Source organism: Bemisia tabaci, chromosome 10 (genome assembly GCF_918797505.1).
Source record: "Bemisia tabaci chromosome 10, PGI_BMITA_v3".
Lineage (NCBI taxonomy): Eukaryota > Metazoa > Arthropoda > Insecta > Hemiptera > Aleyrodidae > Bemisia > Bemisia tabaci.
In genome coordinates, this window is record NC_092802.1 from 8,738,027 (window position 1) to 8,759,062 (window position 21,036).

Genomic DNA, 21,036 nt, shown 5'->3' on the forward strand with positions numbered 1-21,036 from the left:
TGGCTTTTTCATATGTCTCGTTTTGATATAGTGAAGATAAATTTTGCTATTTTAGCTATTTCAGTAATTTTATCTTGAAGAGATTCGACGGATTTTGAAGGAAACTCGATTTTAAAAATCTGACACTCACTGCAGTGCTTACTGCTTCCTTGCTTACTGGCAGTACACTGCAAAACTGTGGCTTCAGTGTGCGCGGGGTCGGAGTCGCGCATTTTTATCGGGATGTTGGCAGCCGTGTCGCGCGTCAAACTCCCGGGGATTTGTCTGGAGCCGGGTGCCGACCGATCGTGCCGTGACTGTCGGATCTCTGCCCGCATCGTGGGGAAATTCGGGCGCGGGCTCACCAAGGTTGGCAGCGCCGGAGCCAGGTATGCATCGTGTAGTCGAGATAAGCTTAAGTTTTGAGGAAGATTAATCGTCCCGCGCTGGAGACACGATTACCGACCGCAAACGTGACTTAAAATAACCTGAATAAATAGTTTTTCGTGTTTCTTCCGCCCCCGTTTGAGAACTTTCGAAGTTCGGGAGAGGGGAAGAGCCGATCGGATTCCCCACTTGAAAGCTCGATCGGAATTACTTCTGCGGGAAACAATTCGAATGGATCGTATAGACCGTATTCGATAACGGTTCGATGTATCGTTTGGTTCAAAACAATAGAACATAACCTCAACCAAACTAAAAGGATTTAAGTTGGAAAAGCTGAAAATGAGAAAATCCCTAACAATTTCACATTGCATTGGCATTTGGTACTCAAAAGAATAGAAAATTTGTTACAAAAGACCCGTTCCCTTAGATTTCTGAATTTACTTCTGAGGCTTTGTTTATGTTTTGAACCAATCGATATCGATACAATCTCACCCGTTTGATGTATTGAATACGATCTACTGGAAACATCAAACTGGTGAGATTGTATCGATATCGATTGGTTCAACATGTGAACATAATCCCAGAGGTCAATTGAGTAATCTGAGGGAACAGGTTTTTTGTGGTGGATTTTTGATACGTATGAGCGCAAACCGGCAATTAAGAGTGAAGTTGTTAGGAATTATCTCATTTTTAGCTTTCCCAACTTAAAGCCTAAAATTTTTGTTCGAGGTTATGTGTTATTGTCTTGAACAAACGATACATCGAACCAAAATCGGATGCGATCCATGGATCATGTTAGATAGTGGTTAGATACATCGTTTGGTTCAAAACAATGGATCGTATTCGATTGTGGTTCGATGTATCATTTGGTTCAAGAAAATAGAAAATAACCGAAGAAAAATTTTAGAATCTAAGACAGTAAAGCTGAAAAAGAGGAAATTACTAACAATTTCACTTTCCATTATCATTTTACACTCATTAGAATCATAAATCAATCACACAAACTCGTTCCCACAAATTAGCTCGAGTTAGCTCTGAAGGAAAACTCCTCGAAAAAGCGAAGTCCAGGTAGCATTTTCAACTGATAAATCGCGATGTTTTGAAGAAATATAACGTTTTTTTACGATTTATTGCATGATCATCAATATTTGAGCGATAATCCTCAATCTTGTAGCAGCAATTGTATCTCCATAAAATTGCGTTCGATAAAATAGAAATTTCCCACAAATTAACACGACTTTTTGTTCGATGATATTTCGATAAATCGTCATCGACAAAATCGCGATTTTATTGCACATTTACAGGATAAAATCGCAATTTTTCATCCAATAATATTGCAATAGATCGAAGTCGATAAAATCGCGATACCTTCTCCGATCAAATCTCAACTTATTGAGATCACTGCTACCGGGTATTGCTTTGTCTATCAATTTCAATAATCAACCTGCAGATGGCCATAGCTAATCAGAGATTGGCTATCTTTCCCCCTGGTTGTTAGCTCTGATGGTAAACTCGTTGGAAAAGCGAAGGCGAGGAAATCAGTGGGGTTATTCGGCAAAGAGCGGGGGGAGGGGGGGGGGTTCACTCTTAATTTGTCCGGGCCATTAATCTGCGAGCGGGGGGTCGTAAATATCGTCGCCGGCCGAGTCATTTGTCACGGCGAGATGAGAATGAGCAGTCAGCAAATCAACATCCCCATCGTCCGAAAACCCCGCCACGCCAAGACAGAAAGGATGGAAATCGCAGTCGCAGTCGGCCGAGGTTGCCAGGTTGTGCGATCAAATGTGTACAGTTCTGCCGTGCTGAGAAAGAACGCCGTATGAGCCTTCAAACGTTGCCATATTTCCCTCGATAAAAAACAATTTACTGGAAAAATTGTGAATATCTTTCTTTAAAATTTCCGGACAATTTTGATCGAAATTTAATCTGAAATATCTGAAAATTTCAAGGTAAAATGAATCAGCGAGTTCGAAATCACACCAACTCGGAAAAAAATTGTTCAGGAAACACCTAAAACTGCGCAGCGGGCGAAGAAGTTAGTTTAAGAAAAACCTTTTCGGTGCCGAAGGACAAGTACTTAGAGGCATTGTAAAGCACCAAGTCGAAATCGATACATCATGCTTTATGACAGAGAATCAAGCGTTTAAAAATTTCCGAGTTGGTGTGTTTTCGTTCTCACCGACTTTCAGATACTGATTTTTCATAGTCTGCCCTGAAAAATTTATATTTTTCGACCTGAATCACGCTTGAATATTTATATTACTTGTTGGTACAAGGTATACTGAATCGAAAAAAGAAAACCGCACAATTGGATGGTCACCCGTTTCCCTTGAAATGGCCAAAAATTGGTATTTCCAATGAAGTACTTCGATTTTTCCCTTTTCCCGTCGCTGTTTCGAGCACTTCCGATTGCATTTTCGAAATTTCCTTTTGCGTGCAGATACTTCTATCCATAATTGTTACGAAACCGTAAAAAAGTGAAAATCGAAAAAAACCCGAGTTGGTGGGTTTTCGAACTCACTGATTCAAATATGCATGACTTTCCTCAAAAATACATGTTTTATCCGCGGGGAAATTTGGCAACTCTCGAAAGTTTATACGGTTCTTCCTTAGCAAGGCAGCGTTTGCATGGATAAAATGCTGATTTTTCAGCACTACTTGCCAATTATGCAGCCGGCCACCCGACCCCGTGGGAGAAAACGACTCGGATCGGGTAATGTTTTCATTACAAATACGCGGTTTTTGATTGGCAAGTGGCGAACGAGAGGGCGGAAAAAGGGGTGGAGGGAGTGATTTTCCATAAGCGGTCATTAAATTCGCCAGCCGAATTTCGGGCGGTCGTTCATCACGCTCGAAGGACCGGGTTGACAGACCGCCAGCTCTGGGGATGACGGGTAGCCCATTTATTGCGATTTTGTTTCTACTCGTTCATTTGATTTATTTAATTTTTTTTAAATTGTTCTTTTCAGTTTTGGATACATCAGTTTTCTTTTTTTCTTCTCTCCTTTAATTCGCTTTTATAGTACCGCGTACGAACTAGGATTCTCTAAGTGACATCAATTAATCGCTTAGGCGCACTGGAAAAAAATACATTGGATCTAGAGTCCAGACTCTTAAAAACATCGACAAGAAAAAATACTCTTGATTCAATCAGATTTAAGCTTAAATCAAGAACCAAGCCTCTTAATTTGAGCGGATTTCCTTTTGTTTTAAGCTTACATCTGCTTGAATCAAGAGTCCTTTTTCTTTTCGATGTTTTCAAGAGTCTGGACTCTAAATCCAATGTGTTTTTTTTCCAGTGCGATAGGGTGCGCATTTGATTTGAACCTGCCTCTTGAAGAGGGTGGTATGATCGTAAAGGAAAGAAATGAAAGATTGGAAATTTTAGTGAAATATTTCATGAAATTCACGAGGCTGTGAAATATTTCATATTTTACAGGGGTCAGAGTATGCAATCCGCTCTCAAACATACACTCAAAAAGAATAAATTCACAATTTTTCAATTTCGCGAAACAACAAGAGGAACCGGTATTTTTCAATATCTTCCATAAACTGAAATTTCATGAAATATTTCACAAGACAATTCAAGAGTTTATTTTCCATGAAATTTGCCACCCTCTTGAAGCTAGTATACTAGTGGCGCTGCGTTCAAATGGCTTTAAGAGCTTTCAAGAGTTTTTTAGAAAAACTGGAGTTATCAAGTTACTTCAGAAAATTGTGATGCAATAGTACAACAAAATTAAGTTGTTTATATCTTTGAATAAGACAAAATAATATATTTGAGTTTTTTTGTGTCTTTAATTCTGACTGTGTATCTCAATTAGTTGAAATTATTAAAATGGCTTCACACCGATTATTTCGGAATTTCAGTTTCATTAAAACATTATTGATTTTTAAGGTTTTTGTCCCCGATTGGATGAGCAATATCAACTGAGAAACACACGCTGAGAGCTGCTTAATTCATTTTTGTGCCAAGAAAAGGCGTAGAAATGCGTTACACTCAAAATGGTTGAACAATCAGTTAAGCAGCCCATACTTGCCTAATTCATAAAAACTCGCATAGCAAAGTGTTCACCTTGACATTCGCCAGTCAACATCCGGCAAATTTTACTTGATTTTTCGCTCAACACGTTGTCCATCAAATATCATTAGGCAAAAACATCGTTGACCTCCGAATTCAACTTCTGCCTAACTCAAATACATTACTTAGATTTTGAGTGCAAGATCTCTAAAATTTATCATCTCTGGCTATGTATATTTCGAACAGGACCTTTTCAAAAATTGACCCAATTTCTATCTTTCTCCCACAAATCGAGATTATTGTGCTGTGCTAAGGAAGAATGTCGTATAAGCCTTCAGACGCTGCCATATTTCCTTCGATAGAAAAAAATCTACCAGGAAAATCGTTAGTGTTTTTCTTCAAAATTTTCAGACAACTTTATACGCGATTCAATCTCCAAAACCTGAAAATTCCAAGGAAAAACATGCATAACTTTCCTGCAAAATGCATGTTTTATCCGGGGAAATTTGGCAATTCTCAAATGTTTATACGGAGCTCTTCCTTGGCACGGCAGTATTTGTATCGTAAATCCTTACAAAATGATCAAACCACAAACTTTCTCAGTTTGAGAATTTCAGAAACGTCAAATACATGACAACTAAAACCGAAAATGGACGCATTCGAATCAAAAGGAACATCGCCATTTTGACATGAACCCTATCTTGCGCATGCTCCTATGGATCCCACGGCTCATGTTAGAATGGATGAAGTTCCTTTTGATTTAAATGCATCCATATTTATAATTTAGAGGCCGCCCCAAATTTAACGTCTCGGCTACATTTCAGCTCGTCGATAAAAACGGAAGCGCATCCATCTCTCCTATTAGTCATCGTTTCCCGCCTGAAATCGTTCGCCGCGCACCGTTGCCGAGCGGTGCAAAATATTCATCGATTTCACTTGACCTTAAAAAAAAATTCGTGGGTTTTTTTGCTCGAAAGGGCACCGTGGCACTCACCGAGGTGTCGCGCGAGTTCGACATCGATCGTCGTCTATCGGTCATGATTCATTTTCGGTTTAGCGCAACGACAGTGCTAACAGCTTCCGCGGATTTATTCTGCCGTGCTAAGGAAGAACGCCGTATGAACATTCGAATGTTGCCAAACTTCCTCTCAAAAAATATTTAATCTTGGAGAAAATGGAGATGTTGCATGTGTGAGGAATTTGCGATTTGACTGTTGATTCTCATGTAAAAGTTCGCGAGAAACACGATGGTGCCACTGGTTTTCTCTGATATCAACTCCCAAGCTCAAAAAAAGCTCTCAAGTTGAGGCCAAAATGGAGGGAATATCCCACCCTACCCTGAGAGTCCACCTCTACATCAAAACAAACTCTCCATGCAAAGATAGGGAGCGAATACATCAGCAGTGATACCGTGTTTTCAGTTTTGGAGTCCCCAAATAAAAAGTGGCAGCCCTGTCAATGTATATGCTCCCTATCTTTGCATGGAGAGTTTGTCTCGATTTAGAGGTGGACTCTCAGGATAGCGCGGGATATCCCCTCCATTTTGGCCTCAACTTGAGAACTTTTTTTGAGCTTGGGAGTTAATCTCAGAGAAAGCCAAAGGCACCGTCGTGTTTCTCGCAAACTTTTAGTTATGAATCAACAGTCAAATCGCAAATTCCTCATACATGCAACATCTCCATTATGAATATTTGTCCTTGCAATTTTTCGATTTTTTAGATCAAATTACGAACAAAATCCTCGAGTTAGTCCTCGAGTCCAAACGAACAAAAGTTGGAAGAGAAATATTTACAAATTTTCCCGAAAAGTATCGTGCCCTATGGTAGTTAAGTGTGGCCTTTGACGAAAAAACGCAAGAAATATTGAAAGCAACTGAAATGGATTTTTGGCGGCGATCGGTTATAGGACATTTCGTCAACGATTTTTTGTCCGCGCACCTGTTTTTTCCAGTAATTCACGTCCTCGTGTTTTTTCGGCACAGGAGTTTTGGTCCACGTGCCAGTTGAGACCCAAAGTTAATTGGCCCACGTGTAAATACAAACGACAATCGCTCACGACGTTTTTGGATGAAAATATATAATGTCTTGGAAGAATGAGGGTTTGCTTGTTTTTTTGTTTTGTCTGTTTGGTCTGACGGAGAATAATATACAATAGTTGAGAGTTTTGGTAAAAATGGGGGAGCGTCAATTCCATGAGACAAAATTCACTAAAACTCTCTAAACCTCTTTGGTGTAACAGGACTTAATTATCTTTCAAGAAATTCCCACCTTGTTATACTTGAACCGGATAAACCTCTATATTTGCCTCAGCTAAAGGCTCTTAGATTTTTCCCGTGCACGATAAGTATCTTGATTTATTTTGCGAGGAAAGATTTGTACTTTTAAAGGATGCCTGTCATTCTTAATACGTTCAATTTCGTATAATACTGTGCAACAAATCTGTTGTGAAATAGTTGCTTCAAACGCCGCCGCACGGCGGGCAGGCGGCCAGCGCGAGAGGCGCATTGGCGCCTACAAACCTAAGTGGATACTTCAAGCATTGTGCAATGCGTGACGTATCCACTTAGGTTTGTAGGCGCCAGTGAGCCTCTCGCGCTGGCAGCACGCCGCTCCGCTCTGTTAGGCTTTAATATTCCTACTCGCATAGTCAGCGTTTTTTAACTCATGATGAGATTGAAATGTTTCCACACTCTGCATTGATTATTCTCATTTTAATTGATACTCCCCTCTATACCATCGTTCAAACTTGATTTTTTAATTTCACTTAAAAGGAAGATATTTTTCTGTTTTTTTGACACTGTGGTCGTTGATACCCTGCTCAGGGCCCGCTTTTTGGCGCGTATACGTAGTATACCGCCTTTGCGATCGTTTCGAACCCTGCTCGATACAATAACCGATTCCCTTAGTTCCTTACCGAAAAGTGACTACCGCGAACTTCTGAGATTTTCCAAAGCGTGTAAAAAGTTTATTTATCCGTCAATAATTATGATTTAAAGTTGTTTCTCAGTCTGGGGCTCGCTAGTTTATGTGCAGTGAATACCAAGAGTCTACGTTACTTGGTTTTTTTAAAAAAAGCCTAAGAGTACGACGCGCTGATTTAAAATATGCATATATAAGCGGAAGCAAGCGAACTGATTCGAGGATGGCTGACCAGTTCGGCACTCCTTGAATGAGAATTCACTCACTCCGTTTTGTTCAAAACGTTGCTTTGACATATCTCCACACCACTGTTATCCTTTTCAAAAGTTGGTACTCCTTGCTCTGATAGCCGGGGCCAGCAGGATAGTGGTAAGTGCAATCTGTGATGAGCCTCGAGACTCATTAGACCATTTGCTAAACGTGGCTCATACAGGAGTCCACTCAGCCCTCTCGTCCCCACGCTCCTGATCACTGCGTCGGCGTCACGAAGAACAATGGGCCTTGGGCCGCCTTGGGTCCCAACGCGGCCGATACCCGTACCCCAATTACTCACGCTTCATTAACCATTTCACCGTCACGCTAGGATTCATCCAATTTTCAAAAAAAATTGTTTCGCATGTATTTAGCAATTTTTTCCTTACTCTCCGTTAAAACACAAATAAAAAGAGACCTCATTCATAAAAATCGGCCGAATAGAAGAGAAGTTACAGTAATCGAAATCCGAAGAAATCAACAAAACCTCGACTTTCTCGATACGAAAAATAAAATGTAGGGGGAAAAAAGAAAGTATAAATTACAATTAAATATAATTGACCTCAGAATTTGACAAGCAATTCATTTACATACCTAACGCTGAAAAAACTGGGAGAAATTACAAAAAATTCGCCTCTTGCAAGGGGCTTCTTTGTAAGAATTTTGACCTGAAGACAACGGTCGAATAACAGCAGTACTTCATACAATACACGGTGTGCCTGAACGAGTTAAACATTTTTTATACATCCAAATCGAAAAATCTTTATAATTTTAACTACAACGTCTCTTGAATCGTTTAAGCCAAAAAAAAAAAAAAAAATCCGTCGAGATTCTGGAACGCAAAGGCTCTTTAAAAGTATTCTGGGGCTATAATAGCTAAATCACGGTAGTAAATCCCGTTATATTATTAAAAAGAAATTGACTCCATAGTTTAATTCCTTAGTTTCTTGAATACGATTATTTTAAGCACTTAAACATTTATACCACCAATTTTAGCCATGGGGGGATTTCCTGAGAGCCGATAATATCACGAATTTCTCATAGAACCCTTCAACAGTGGCTTGCTTTTTTGGCAGCCGATTCGGCCATCGAACCGGAGTTTAAATGGAAGCTGATAATAACCCAAAGCTCTGAGAAAAATTTTGAGATGAGTATAAGAACGGTTGTTGTAATTAACGAGGAGAGGCGGGCAAAGCGGCTATAATCCGATCCAATTTTTACAGTTTTTCTGTTGAATTAATGTTGCCGCGGGCTTCTGACTGTGTCCACACATAGTTTCTGTTCAGCATATCGATACATAAGTATTTACACACGTAGAATCTAATTTTCACGTCGGGAGTCGACATATTTTTATTTTTTCGATTTTATACGGAAAATTGATGGTTTTTTCGGGATTGAAATTATTATTGTTTCATGAAAAATAAATGCACCCAAAATGACTATAGCATATTGATTTTTACACATTTGCACTCACGAAATTGGTTGGTAAATTCAACGAGTGGGTGCATCGACCTGGTATATCAAGTTTCTGCAATTTTTTACGGCAAATCAGTAGATTTTCGGGATGTAGATTCCTTACTTTCAATTCATGAATGAATAAAGCAACGACATGGTTGAACTTCTTTGCATGGAAAGACGTTTAAAAATAACAAAATCAAGACGTATTTAATGCAATTGCATTTATATCGAGTCAATTTCTTTTCAATAATATAACGGGATTTTTACTACCGGTGATTTTGGGTATTTTAGCCCCAAAATACCTTTAAATCGACTTTATCTTCTAGGAGTTCGACAGAATTTTTCCTTTCTTCGCTTAAATTATTCCGTAGCACTTTTCTTCAAGAATCTGATAAGATTTTGCTTGAGGCAGATCAAGAAACTTAAATTCGATTGAATAGCTTTCTACTTTCACAATACACGGTCTCGTCAAGGTGCGTCTTTGACCTCGCAGTGTTGGATCGTGGATTCTCTTGTTGTGCTGTTTGCCTATTTTGAAATCTCTGTAAATGAAAACTAAAGGGGTTGATATGTGCGAGTTAATGACGCGCCTTATCAACACATTGTGTTGGAGTTCACTGCTTGTTTTGCGTTTCAGTGCCTGAGCATGACGTTAAAATCGTTTTGACTCATGATCAGATTTTGGGTTTGTTGACACTACGATCGCCGAAACCATGCAACGTTACCCTTGTCTAGTCTGCCGTGCTAAGAAAGATCGCCGTATGAGCCTTAAGAAATTGCCAAATTTCCTTCGACAAAATCCAACTGTACTGGGAAAATTGTGAATATTTTCCCCCAAAATTTAAAGACGATTTTGTACGAACTTTAATCAAAAATATCTGAAAATTTCGAAGAAAAATATGCAAAAATTTCGGAAAAATACATGTTTGGTCAATGGACATTTGGCAACTCTCGAATGTTCATACGGCGTTCTTCCTTAGCACGGCAGTAGTAGTCCATTGTCTGCGACATGGATACCCTGACTAGATTTCGAAGTCGCTTTACAACGCACTCTGGCATTCTACGACACCCAAACGCCACATATGCCTGTCTTCCCAGAGGTTCTCGGGCAACTGACACCGCAACATCTCTTCGTCAACGCCCTGCCGCCAACCCTTTACGGGACGTCCCCGTCGCCTCTTCCCAGGTGGTACCCAATCCAAAACTTGTTTGGGCAACCTCTACTCCGACATTCTTTGCACATGTCCATACCAGCATAACTGCCTGGACATGACTAGATTTCGACCTTTGAAAATGTTTAAGTTTTCTTTGAAAGAGAGATTTTAACCAATGTGTTTTTTTGTGTTTTCTTAGACGGCGGACGAGTACAAGGTGGAGTACGACTCGCGGCGGGGGACGGAGTACTCGCGGTTCCATGGGTACACATACGACGGGATGTGGGCGGCGGCGCTGGCCATCCAGCACGCGGCCCACCGCATCCGCCACTTCCGCAAGAACCAGACGCTCGTCGACTTCCGCTACCGGGACCCCCTCTGGGAGCGCCTCTTCCTCGACGCCCTCAGGAACACCAGCTTCGAAGGCGTCACCGTAAGTCCAAACTTTCAGCCTACACTGGAAAAAAAAGTAGCTTGGATCAATCATGATGATTCTTGAATTTGCCGCCAAGAATTTTTTTTATCTCGCTTTAAGCTGACTTTTTCTTGATACAAGAAAAAAAATGTTCGGGTTAAGCGAAAAAGTAGCTTATATTAACCAGAAAAATTCTTGATTTAAGAAGAAATACTTCTTGGCGGCAAATTTAAGATTCTTTTTTTTCCAGTGATACGTTCTTCAGCTTTCGCTCAGGTCTTTCCGCCAGCACCCTCCACATCCTATTCGGATTGCGTTTAGCAAAAAGGAACCAGCATGATTACAGTGTTTTCAAAAGTGCTCGGGGAAAAAAACACATTGGATCTTGAGTTCAGACTCTTGAAAACATTGACGAGAAAAAATACTCTTGATTCAATCAGATTTAGGCTTAAATCAAAAGGAAATCCGCTCAAATTAAGAGGCTTGGTTCTTGATTTAAGCAAAAATCCGATTGAATCAAGAGTATTTTTTCTTGTCAATGTTTTTAAGAGTCTGGACGCTAGATCCAATGTGTTTTTTTCCAGTGTATGCAACTTATTCTTTTCTTTTAAAAGCACTTTTAGATATACAACATTCAAATTTAAACAATTATTTTTCTTTAAAATCAACAATTTTTTGGAGAGAGGAAAAAACTATTTAGTATTCTGAGAGATTTTTTAGATAATTGGACCGCGTTCAACAGAATGGGACCAAGCCACATCAGCTATTGCCAAATTTAACACAGATCAATCAGGGTTATCAATTTTCACGACATAATTTTGGAGTTGCCGATTGGTCGGGGTTTATTCCAATACGTATGTGAGTAAAAATTCCCTTCTTATTTGTGCACTTACACGATGGAATCTTGAAAGATTCAAAGAAGAAAGCTTGAAGCAATAGGCCTGTTGCATTCCAGCAAGAGCAAAAAAAGATTTGAGGGACTTGCACGGAGAAAAAAAGTTTGTGCGTGGGACCCGAGGTTGAGGTCATATGGATGTCTGAAGTTTTCGGATCACGTATCTCAAAACTTGAGGTCGAGCTGCCGAAGTTCGGGTCAGACATCTGAAGTACTCCGGTACATACCGAAGTGCCTCGATGTCTGACTCGAGCTTCGTCAGCTCGACCTCAAGTTTTCGGATGCGTGATCAGAAAACTTCAGAGCTTCATATGACCTCAACTTCGAGTCCCACGCTGGAAAAAAAACACATTGGATCTAGAATCCAGACTCTTGAAAACATTGACAAGAAAATATACTCTTGATTCAATCAGATTTAAGCTTAAATCAAAAGGAAATCCGCTCAAATTAAGAGGCTTGGTTCTTGATTTAAGCAAAAATCCGATTGAATCAAGAGTATTTTTCTTGTCAATGTTTTCAAGAGTCTGGACTCTAGATCCAATGTGTTTTTTTTCCAGTACATGCACGAAGTTTGTTTCTCCGTGCAAGTCCCTCAAATCTATTTTTGCTCTTGCCGGAATGCAACAGGCTTATTGCTGCAAGCTTTCTTTTTTGAATCTTTCAAGATTCCATCGTGTAAGTGCACAAATAAGAAGGGACTTTTTTTTCAGTGACCAATCGGCAACTTCAAAATGATGTCGTGAAAATCTGCAACAAACAGCTCGTCATCGCTTCATTAAGAAGAGTGTCAAGTCTGAACGAGTGCGCGCTAAAGTCGCGAGTGCACGGCAAAAACCACTTACCGCCACGCGGCCTGTCTTTTATTGCCCATTGTTTTCTCTGATGAGAAATTGCGCAACGTTGCCGAGTAGGCGGGAAACCCCTCGTTTTGTTCGCGTGTGTGCTCGAGACCAGCAAATTTATTTCGGAGTTTGGCGTCATTGCAGTAACGCTAACCTCACATTTGCAGCTGAAAGCGATGCAGTTACGACGTGAGATGGCTGTCAGTGTTGTCGATGAACTACTTACGTCACGAGATTGCCATATGTATGTTTTTTCCACGAAACAATGGGCAGCCAATCCATCTAGGGTCAACTTTTATTTTTCCCTAAATTTTATCATTTTTTGGAGACCTGTAGCATTTGTCTTGAGGGATAAAAGTAAGAATAAGCGAAGCCACATAGTCACTTTCAGCACATTTATCGGATTGGCCACACCATTCTAATCCAAAGGAAACGGTATTTTGTTCCAATTGTATTAGTGAGAGCGAAACCACACCAACTCGGTAACTGAAAAATGCTCAATTTTCATTAAAGAGGGTCAGTTTTCATAGAGGTGAGTGAAGTGAACGCATCTGTTCCAACTTGGACCTTTAATGTGTCCTTAAGTACTTGTCTTTCGGCACCAGAAATATTTTCCTCGCCCTAACTTCTTCAACTATTGTGCAGTTTTGCATGTGTCTTGATTATTTTCATTTTTTTCGAGTTGGTGTGTTTTCGTTCTCACTAATTCAATTGAGGTCACAGGATATTTAGTTTCTTTTTATACATAGTATTATGTATTATTATTATTTATCAGAGATCTGAAATTTTTCTTCCAAAAAAATGTTTTATAATTTTTGTTCTTGAAGTAATTTGTCTGAGGACTGAAACAACAACAGCAATTCCTAAGGTAAATCATATTCAATCGCTGAAAATTGCTCATTTGCACGTTATAGCACAGGATTTTTTTTTTTTTTTTTTTTTTTTTTTCTGAAAAAGAGGTACACCCGCAATACGTAATACGTTCACTATGATTGTGATGGCTCGATCGGTCCACTGTATACACTTAGCTTTTTATAATGAAATCCATTCCCATCAGACTCCCTCCCTGTGAAAGGTGGCAGGGATTAACGGATTCTCATCTTATTCTCTAGAGTATTGTGCGGGATTATGAAGGGTATCGGAATTTATCCCTCCCTTTCTAGACCCTTTACTGCCCCCTCCCTCCCCTCTGATCATTCTTTCACACATACGTGTTGCATTGTTTCATTCTTCGCGGAAAATGACGAGGAAATTCATACTATGGAAAAAAAAGTCTTACTTTACTTTTCTTTACTTTACCGTACTTTTTGAGGTTACCTACTGTAAAAATCTAATGAGTTCAAAATTAAATTTGCTCATAAACTCAATGAAAATCAAGCAGAACTGTCAAAATGTGTCGTAATGCTCTATACATATTCCCAGAAACATTAATAGTTTTCTTAGCGCCGTTCAATTTTTCAAAGTCGTGATCAATCATTTTACTTTTCTCCGGTAACATTTAACCCTTTTGTATGTTAGGTTCCAACTTTGGCACAATCAATTGTTTTGAAATACCAAATTGCACTACGGCAATGAAAATAATCCTTGAATGCCACCTGCAAACGTTCAGCTTTGATAGGACAGATCCCGCAAATCCGTCGAGTAAACATGGAGCCGTGACTGGCGTGACTTGCGACGCTCTCGAAAACGCCTTCAATTGAGAGTGATACGCCGCAACACACCGGTGCTCGATAAGTCGCATCACAGGAAATGACCGCCGCGCCGCGTTACGTTGGCGGTCGCATCGTGTCACACAGTGGATCGAGTCAATTAGAGAGGTCGGACATGAAATTATTGACTAAAACTGAGAAGTTTGGTGTTTATTTCGTCACATGTTAAATGTCACGGGGTGCCTCTAGAAGAAAATTTCACGAGGAAACCAATGCGACCACTTTTGGAAACTCAAAGTTTTGTATAAACGGAGTTCTATAAGCGTTTGAAGTTGCCAAATTTTGTCTGACCACTCCTACTGACTCGATCCACTGTGCTTCGTGGAGCAGTTTGTTCATCCGGCTCGGTTGGGAAGTGACTGCACGTCAAGACCCAAGACTCGTGAATCGTAGGTACTGAGAGTGCTTTTCTAAAGGTCACTCAGCAAAACTAAAGCAACTGAAAGTTAATTCAAGACAATCAGGACTTAATGTGTGCTTTTAAGTGTACAAAAAGCGTTGACAAATGTATCAAGATGATTTATTGCCAATCAAGCAGGCTTTAATTACATATGAACATACTTATGCCAAAAAGAACTATGTGAATAGGGAGTGCGTGTGACATAGTTCCTTTTAGCATAAATACGTCAATATGTTGTACATATGGAGAGTATCTATTTATTTTCTCTGTTTCAGGGTCCGGTCCGGTTTTACGACAACGAAAGAAAAGCTAGTATTTTGCTCAAACAATTTCAAAGTAAGTTAATTATTTACTCAACCGCATTTATCAAGAATTGTGAGATTATGTTGAAGTATATTCTTTAATTCATCCCATTCTTTGACTTTCACTACGGAAGAAATTAATTCATTCGATAAGGGATAAATAATTGAAATAAAAATGAATGAAACTGCCATGCTGCTATTTTTCGTGCTCAATCAAGGAAATGAATTATGCGCGTATAGCTCAATACTTCGAATTAATCGACTAAACAGCGTACTACAACACTAAGAAAAAAATTGATGACGAAATCGTCTTTATTGTGTCTGAAGCCTGATAATTGAACTTGATAGACTAATGGTTCGACAATACGATGAAGGGAAAGCGATCCTATTGGTTTCATGGAAAGAGATGAATTTGATGATTTAACATTTTTGTAAGTAGTTAAATATGTTCCAACGTGTTTCAATGTAGATTTTACAATAAAAAAATGCCAATTGAACCATCCTTTTGATTAAATTAGCTTTTACCATTGTAAAATGTACATTTGAAACATGGCAGGCATGATTTTAAGAATTTAATCGTTAAATGAGCAATCCATTTTTCCCGTGTGAAAAAGGTGAGTGTTATAGATTAAGTGGAAAAATGATGGACTAACTACAGGGTATCTAGTAGGTTGCCGTTAGTTTGTCTGTTACTCATTTCTTTTGTTAATTGCAACCACCCGCATCCGCCAATAGGATCGCTCGATTTTCTCTGTGTCCTTTTTATCTACGCTTTGTCTATCAATTTCAATAATCAGCCCGCGGCCTCTTAAATCTTAAAATCAATTTATGTCTCATCAAAAATTGCCAAAACGGATTACAAACTAAAAAAGCCAGCTTTCAACTTCAGAGTGGAAGAATGCAATAAAGTCCTGCCTCCCCTAAATAACGCTATAGACCGTATTCGATAATGGTTCGATGTATCATTTGGTTCAAAACAATAGAACTATTAGGATTTAAGTTGGAAAAGCTGAAAATGAGAAAATTTCTAACAATTTCACTTTGCATTGGCATTTGGTACTCAAAAAAATAAAACATCTGTTACAAAAGATCCGTTCCCTCCGATTTCTAAATTGACTTTTGAGGCTATGTTCATGTTTTGAACCAATCGATATTGATACAATCTCACCTGTTTGATGTATCGAATACGATCTTTTGTGTCATTTCTAAAACCGAGTCTGTGAATTTGCATGATACGTCTCAAAAGTTATGCATTTTATTGCCATGACAGCTGAATAAAAATTTGTGATTTTTTTTTTTCAGATGGCGAGGAGGTGAAGGTGGGGGAATACAATGGTGTGACGGAGCACCTGGACCTAACGCAAGGGCGGCCCATACATTGGGGCCACGGAAAGGGTCCCCCCAAGGACCGCACCCTCACGATGGTCGAGCGCTCTCGCGTCAATTTAGCAATTTTTTTCTCTTTAGCAATTGCAGCCGCGTGCGGAATTTGTATGGCTGTGGTTTTCCTTGTTATCAATATTAGATTTCGTAATCAAAAGTGAGTACCCATTTTCTTCTTTTGAGCTATTTAATTCCTCCCATTATTCGTAAGTGTTTTTAATTTATACCGAGGGTGAAACTCCCTCCTACAGCAAAAACGTCGTAACTCCATTCCAAATTTTGTATTTTTCTTCCACACGCGCTGCTCTATGACAAAAAAACCCCAAATTGCACGACGTTCTTTTTCTTCATTTCTTTCAAAAAAAAAACTTCTAGGTTCTAAAAGTGTTTCCATTAATTTTTCCCTGAGATTTCTTTAAGAAACACCCTTAAAATTTAAAATATGACGAATTAAACATAAAATTTGCAATTTCAGTTAAAAATTCCATGTTCGACCCATCTGATCGACTTGATCCACTGTGTGGCGTAAGTGCGTATCTCGATTTCCACGTGAGCCCTGATCTCCGTATAACTCTATGCTTTTCGGGGCTTATGCCGAAAATGAGATACGCGCTTTCGTCAGAGGAGCGACGCATCGTTCCCGCGAAAATATGACACGCGACTCCAATAATTCCTTCGTCGGGGGCGAAAGTTCCTGCCGCGAATAACGCGAGCCCGGCCGTCCCGCCCTCGCGGAGCCTTGCGGCCTCGCTTCACGAACAAAGTCAATTTCCGCGGGAACAAGAATAAAACAAGGCCCTCGGCGGCCGCGGGCCTTAATTCCGAGTCACGCGCCCCGTGCGTAGCGCCTAATGACGTCACGGCCAACTTAGTCCCGTAATGACGAGCTTAACCCCGATTCCAATCTTGAACTTCGCTAAGCCGCGGTTCGGATCCCGCGGCGCCGCCGACCCGGCCGCGTGAGCCCTGGATCACATGGGGTTATATGGGCGAGAGGGGTCATCTCGCGGTGGAGTCGCGGATTCCGGCGCCCGCCGCGCGCTCTGACGGAATGAGAAATGGAATTATGGCCAACTCCTCTCCCTCCGCGACGGGGCGGGTTTCTTGGCGGGAGATTACGTCGTGTGGAGACGGCGAGAAACGGCCGGATTATCTTGAGTTAGATGCGGTTCGGGCGTCTCGTTTCGTCGCTCTTTTGATATAACGGCGTGTGGAGGGTATGGATTCGATCGACATGAATTGATCGAAAACCAAAGCGTGAACCGATCGACAGTGATTCGATCTACAACCGTGAATCGATCGACAAATCAATGAATCGATCGATAAACCCGTGAGTCTATCGATAAATCCGTGAGTCGATCGACAAACCCCTAAGTCGGTTGAGAAATCCGTAAGTCTATCGACAAACCCGTGAGTAGATCGATTAATCCGTTTGTCGATCGACGACCCCGTGAGTCGATCGACACACCCGTGAGTTGATCGACTAACTCCTAAATCGATCGACAAACCCGTGAGTCTATCGACAAATCGGTGAGTCGATCGACAAACCCTAAAGTCGATTGAGAAATCCGTACGTCTATCGACAAACCCGTGAGTAGGTCGATAAATCCGTTTGTCGATCGAAAAACCCGCGATTCGATCGAATCACGCAGAACGCTTCACGTTTTGGGTTTTCCATGCTCATGAGTCCCGCATTCAGTTGGCACATAGGTCTGTTCGATAGAATGTAATATCCCGCTTTTCCAATTCTTCAAAAGGAATCACGCCCACTTTTACATTGTTTCTTACGCAGATTTCTAGAGCACACCCCACATAGTTCTGTTTGATAGAAATACGTCCATTTGAGGCTACGGCGAAGAATCGATTTGATGCGTGCAACCTCATAATCGATATTTTCCCATCAGTTGAAACGGCGAAATGATCGATGAATCGAGAAGCTCGATTCCCCACCGCGGAGGACTCGAAAATCCATCGCTGACGCGGAAACGACGATGATAACGCCTATTTCCAGCGCGCCGCCGAGTCGTGTGTCAAAGGGGAAAACTGAAAAGTGAAAAAGTGATCCGTGATTATTATCGCCGGCTTTTCCCAAGGGGCGCCGCGTCGGGGAGGGGGAGGGGGCGTCTGACCGGGCTCGCTGCTCCTACTGTTCGCGCGTGAGGAGATTAACCCCTCCCCCTCCAACCACCCCCTCCTTCACCCCCGCCTCCTCCGGTCAGTCTCCCAGAGTTTCCCGATAAAAACTGTCAAAGCTTGAGCGTTTTAAACGCAACCCAATTAGCGCCGATTCAACACTCCCCCCTCCCCCCCCGATTGTCCCCTAGCGCCCTTTTGCCGTTTTTCCTCTGCCCCACGCGCGATTGAATGCGTGGTGATGATTTTTTTTTCTTTTTTTTTCTCGAGGGTTGCTCGGAATCGGAATATGTGGCATTGATTGACGTCACTTGTGAGTTGTGTCACGTGGTCGCCTTTATCGGGACTTCGGAGGAAGTCTCCTTTTCCCGTTTTCTCTTTCTCTCTCTTTCTCTCCCTCTCTTCACCCCCTCCCCTCCCCCATTCGGCTATGCTACCGGAGAGAGCAGTGTCAACAACACTGGATAACAAGGAAGAAAGCTCCGGGTCCGAGAGCCGTAATCCAGGGTGTCTACGCACTGCCGTGCCAGGGAAAAACACCGTATGTGCTTTCAGGCATTGCCAAATGTCCTCGGGTAAATCACTAATTTTCAAGAAAATTTGTGAATATTTCTTCCCCAATTTCTTAGGTAATTTTGTCTGTAATTTTATCTAAAACATCTAAAAATTTCAAGGAAAAATATTGATAATTTTCCTCAACCATTAACATTTAATCGGAGGAAATTTGGCAACTCTCGAATTTTCATACGGCGTTCTTCCTTAGCACGGCAGCACAGCGGCTCGACTCCTGTGTTACCGAAAGAAGCGACAGCGCTAAAATCTTCAAAATTTCACTGATTTAATTTGAATGAACTGAGTAGTTCCACTAAAACAGCATGAGAATTTCTTAAATAAAACTCTAGCTCAGAAATTTAGTCTCCGCTGCTATTTTTCGTAGCCCGACAAGTCCAAGAGAATCGTCTTAGGTTAATCTACCTTCACTTTTCAATCAGATTTGAGTTTTTCCGTCTTCTTTCGCCAGAGACCTGGTGGCAAAAGCCGGCGATACAACTATTTTAACTCTGACGTAGCTCAAATTGCATAAGCATCGAATTGAAGGAAAACTCAGCGTCAGCTTGTTTTTCCGCCGCACCGAGTCGGCTGTTTTCACATTGGTATTTTACTCAAATTCATCCCCCGATTCACTTTCCGAATGAATCTTTTCGGCGCGTGACCAAGCCCACACATCGCGTATTTCAGCGAAATACCTAAAAGGAAAAAAAAACCGAATTTTTTTTTCAAGCTGTTTCCTCAGCGTTATCTTGATTTTTTATGGGGTAGGATGGGTAGGGTCAGCGTCACGTAATTCGGAAGGGTGGTGTAGGGCTGTGTTACGGGTGTGTCATAAGGGGGAGGGGTCAAAAAATTGGAAAAAAGTGTGTATTTAATTCTGAAACCGAGAGCGAGGATACTGACATAATATTCTGGATGTTAAAAAGTGTGCGAAAACATACAAAACGTTGAGTTAACCACCACAGCAGTTACTCTAGCAATGTCAAGATGTAAAGTTAACTGCTTAACGGTTAACTCGGTGTTTTGTGAGTTGTCGCACACTTTAACGTCCAAAATGTTACACATTGGATCTAGAGTCCAGACTCTTGAGAACATTGACAAGAAAAAATACTCTTGATTCAATCGGATATTTACTTGAATCAAAACGAAATCCGCTTAAATTAAGAGGCTTGGTTCTTGGTTTAAGCTAGATTCTTATTGAATCAAGAGTACTTTTTCTTGTCGATGTTTTAAGAGTCTGGACTCTAGATCCAATGTGTTTTTTTTTTTTCCAGTGCATCCTTTTTTGTTCGGAGTTTTTGAAAATGGCCTATTCGATTCGGCAACATCCGATCCCGTCGAGGCATGTGCGCTCCGCAGCGCCTAAACCTAAACGCGTTCGTTTGTTCCATAACTCGATTCCGCTCACGCAATCAAAACTTTTCCGAATGACTCGATCGCGCTGACTGGTAGACGCCTTCGGTCCCGGCCCCGGCGATTAGGGGGTTTTTCGCGTGTCAAGCGCTCTTGATTCGATTCTTTGTTTTTCGGCGCTCGCCTCTCTCCGATTCGCTTTCCGCCCCCGAATGCGTTCCCGATCCCCGGTTCGGCCGGCGAGATTGCCCCACTCGACGTGCCCTGATACCAGGCGATTTTTCGTTGATAAGGAAAGTTCCAGGACCATACAAACTCGTCCATTTCCCCGGACTTAGGCCGAAATTTCGAGAGGCATCTTGAATCCTATCTGCGGGCCGATTATTGAAACTTATAGACAAAGCTATAGAAAAAGACGGCAAAAGGGATTTGGAGGGATCCTATTGGTGGAAGCAGGTGGTGGTAATGGACATAGGAGGTAGGTAATGAACTAACTAACGGCAACCCACTAAAGACCCGACAGTTAGTCCATCATTTTTTTGCTTAGTCTATGAGAACCAACCATGTCAACCAATAGGATCGCTCCATACTCCCTATGTCTTCTTTGTCTATCACTTTGTCCATCAGATTCAATAATCGGCCCGCTAGCCTATAGTGCGGTCGCTTCTCCCGAAAATGCACCACGATACGCGAGTCAGTGGCGTGTCGTGAATGATCGATTATCGATATTTCCCCATTTGAATCCGCGGTAAAGAATCGATTATTAAGGTGTCCGCTGCGAACACCCTGCTTTTTGTATCTACAGTATTAGGTTCGAGACCTCCTAAATTTGCACATCTGGTAGCGCTTAGTTTCAGTTTTCTACCGGACCGATATTCAGGAT

General features: G+C 41.1%; 1 protein-coding gene across 1 annotated transcript in view; it reads left to right on the top strand.

Moving 5' to 3' along the window:
• Nucleotides 1–222: 222 nt before the first annotated feature.
• The window catches only part of GABA-B-R2 (gamma-aminobutyric acid type B receptor subunit 2), a 52,306-nt gene continuing 31,492 nt past the window's right edge, over nucleotides 223–21,036 (top strand). The window contains exons 1-4 of the mRNA XM_072305308.1: nucleotides 223–348; nucleotides 10,369–10,602; nucleotides 14,706–14,766; nucleotides 16,035–16,272. Of these exons, the coding sequence (XP_072161409.1) occupies nucleotides 223–348; nucleotides 10,369–10,602; nucleotides 14,706–14,766; nucleotides 16,035–16,272 (659 nt within the window). The remainder of the gene's footprint in view (nucleotides 349–10,368; nucleotides 10,603–14,705; nucleotides 14,767–16,034; nucleotides 16,273–21,036) is intronic.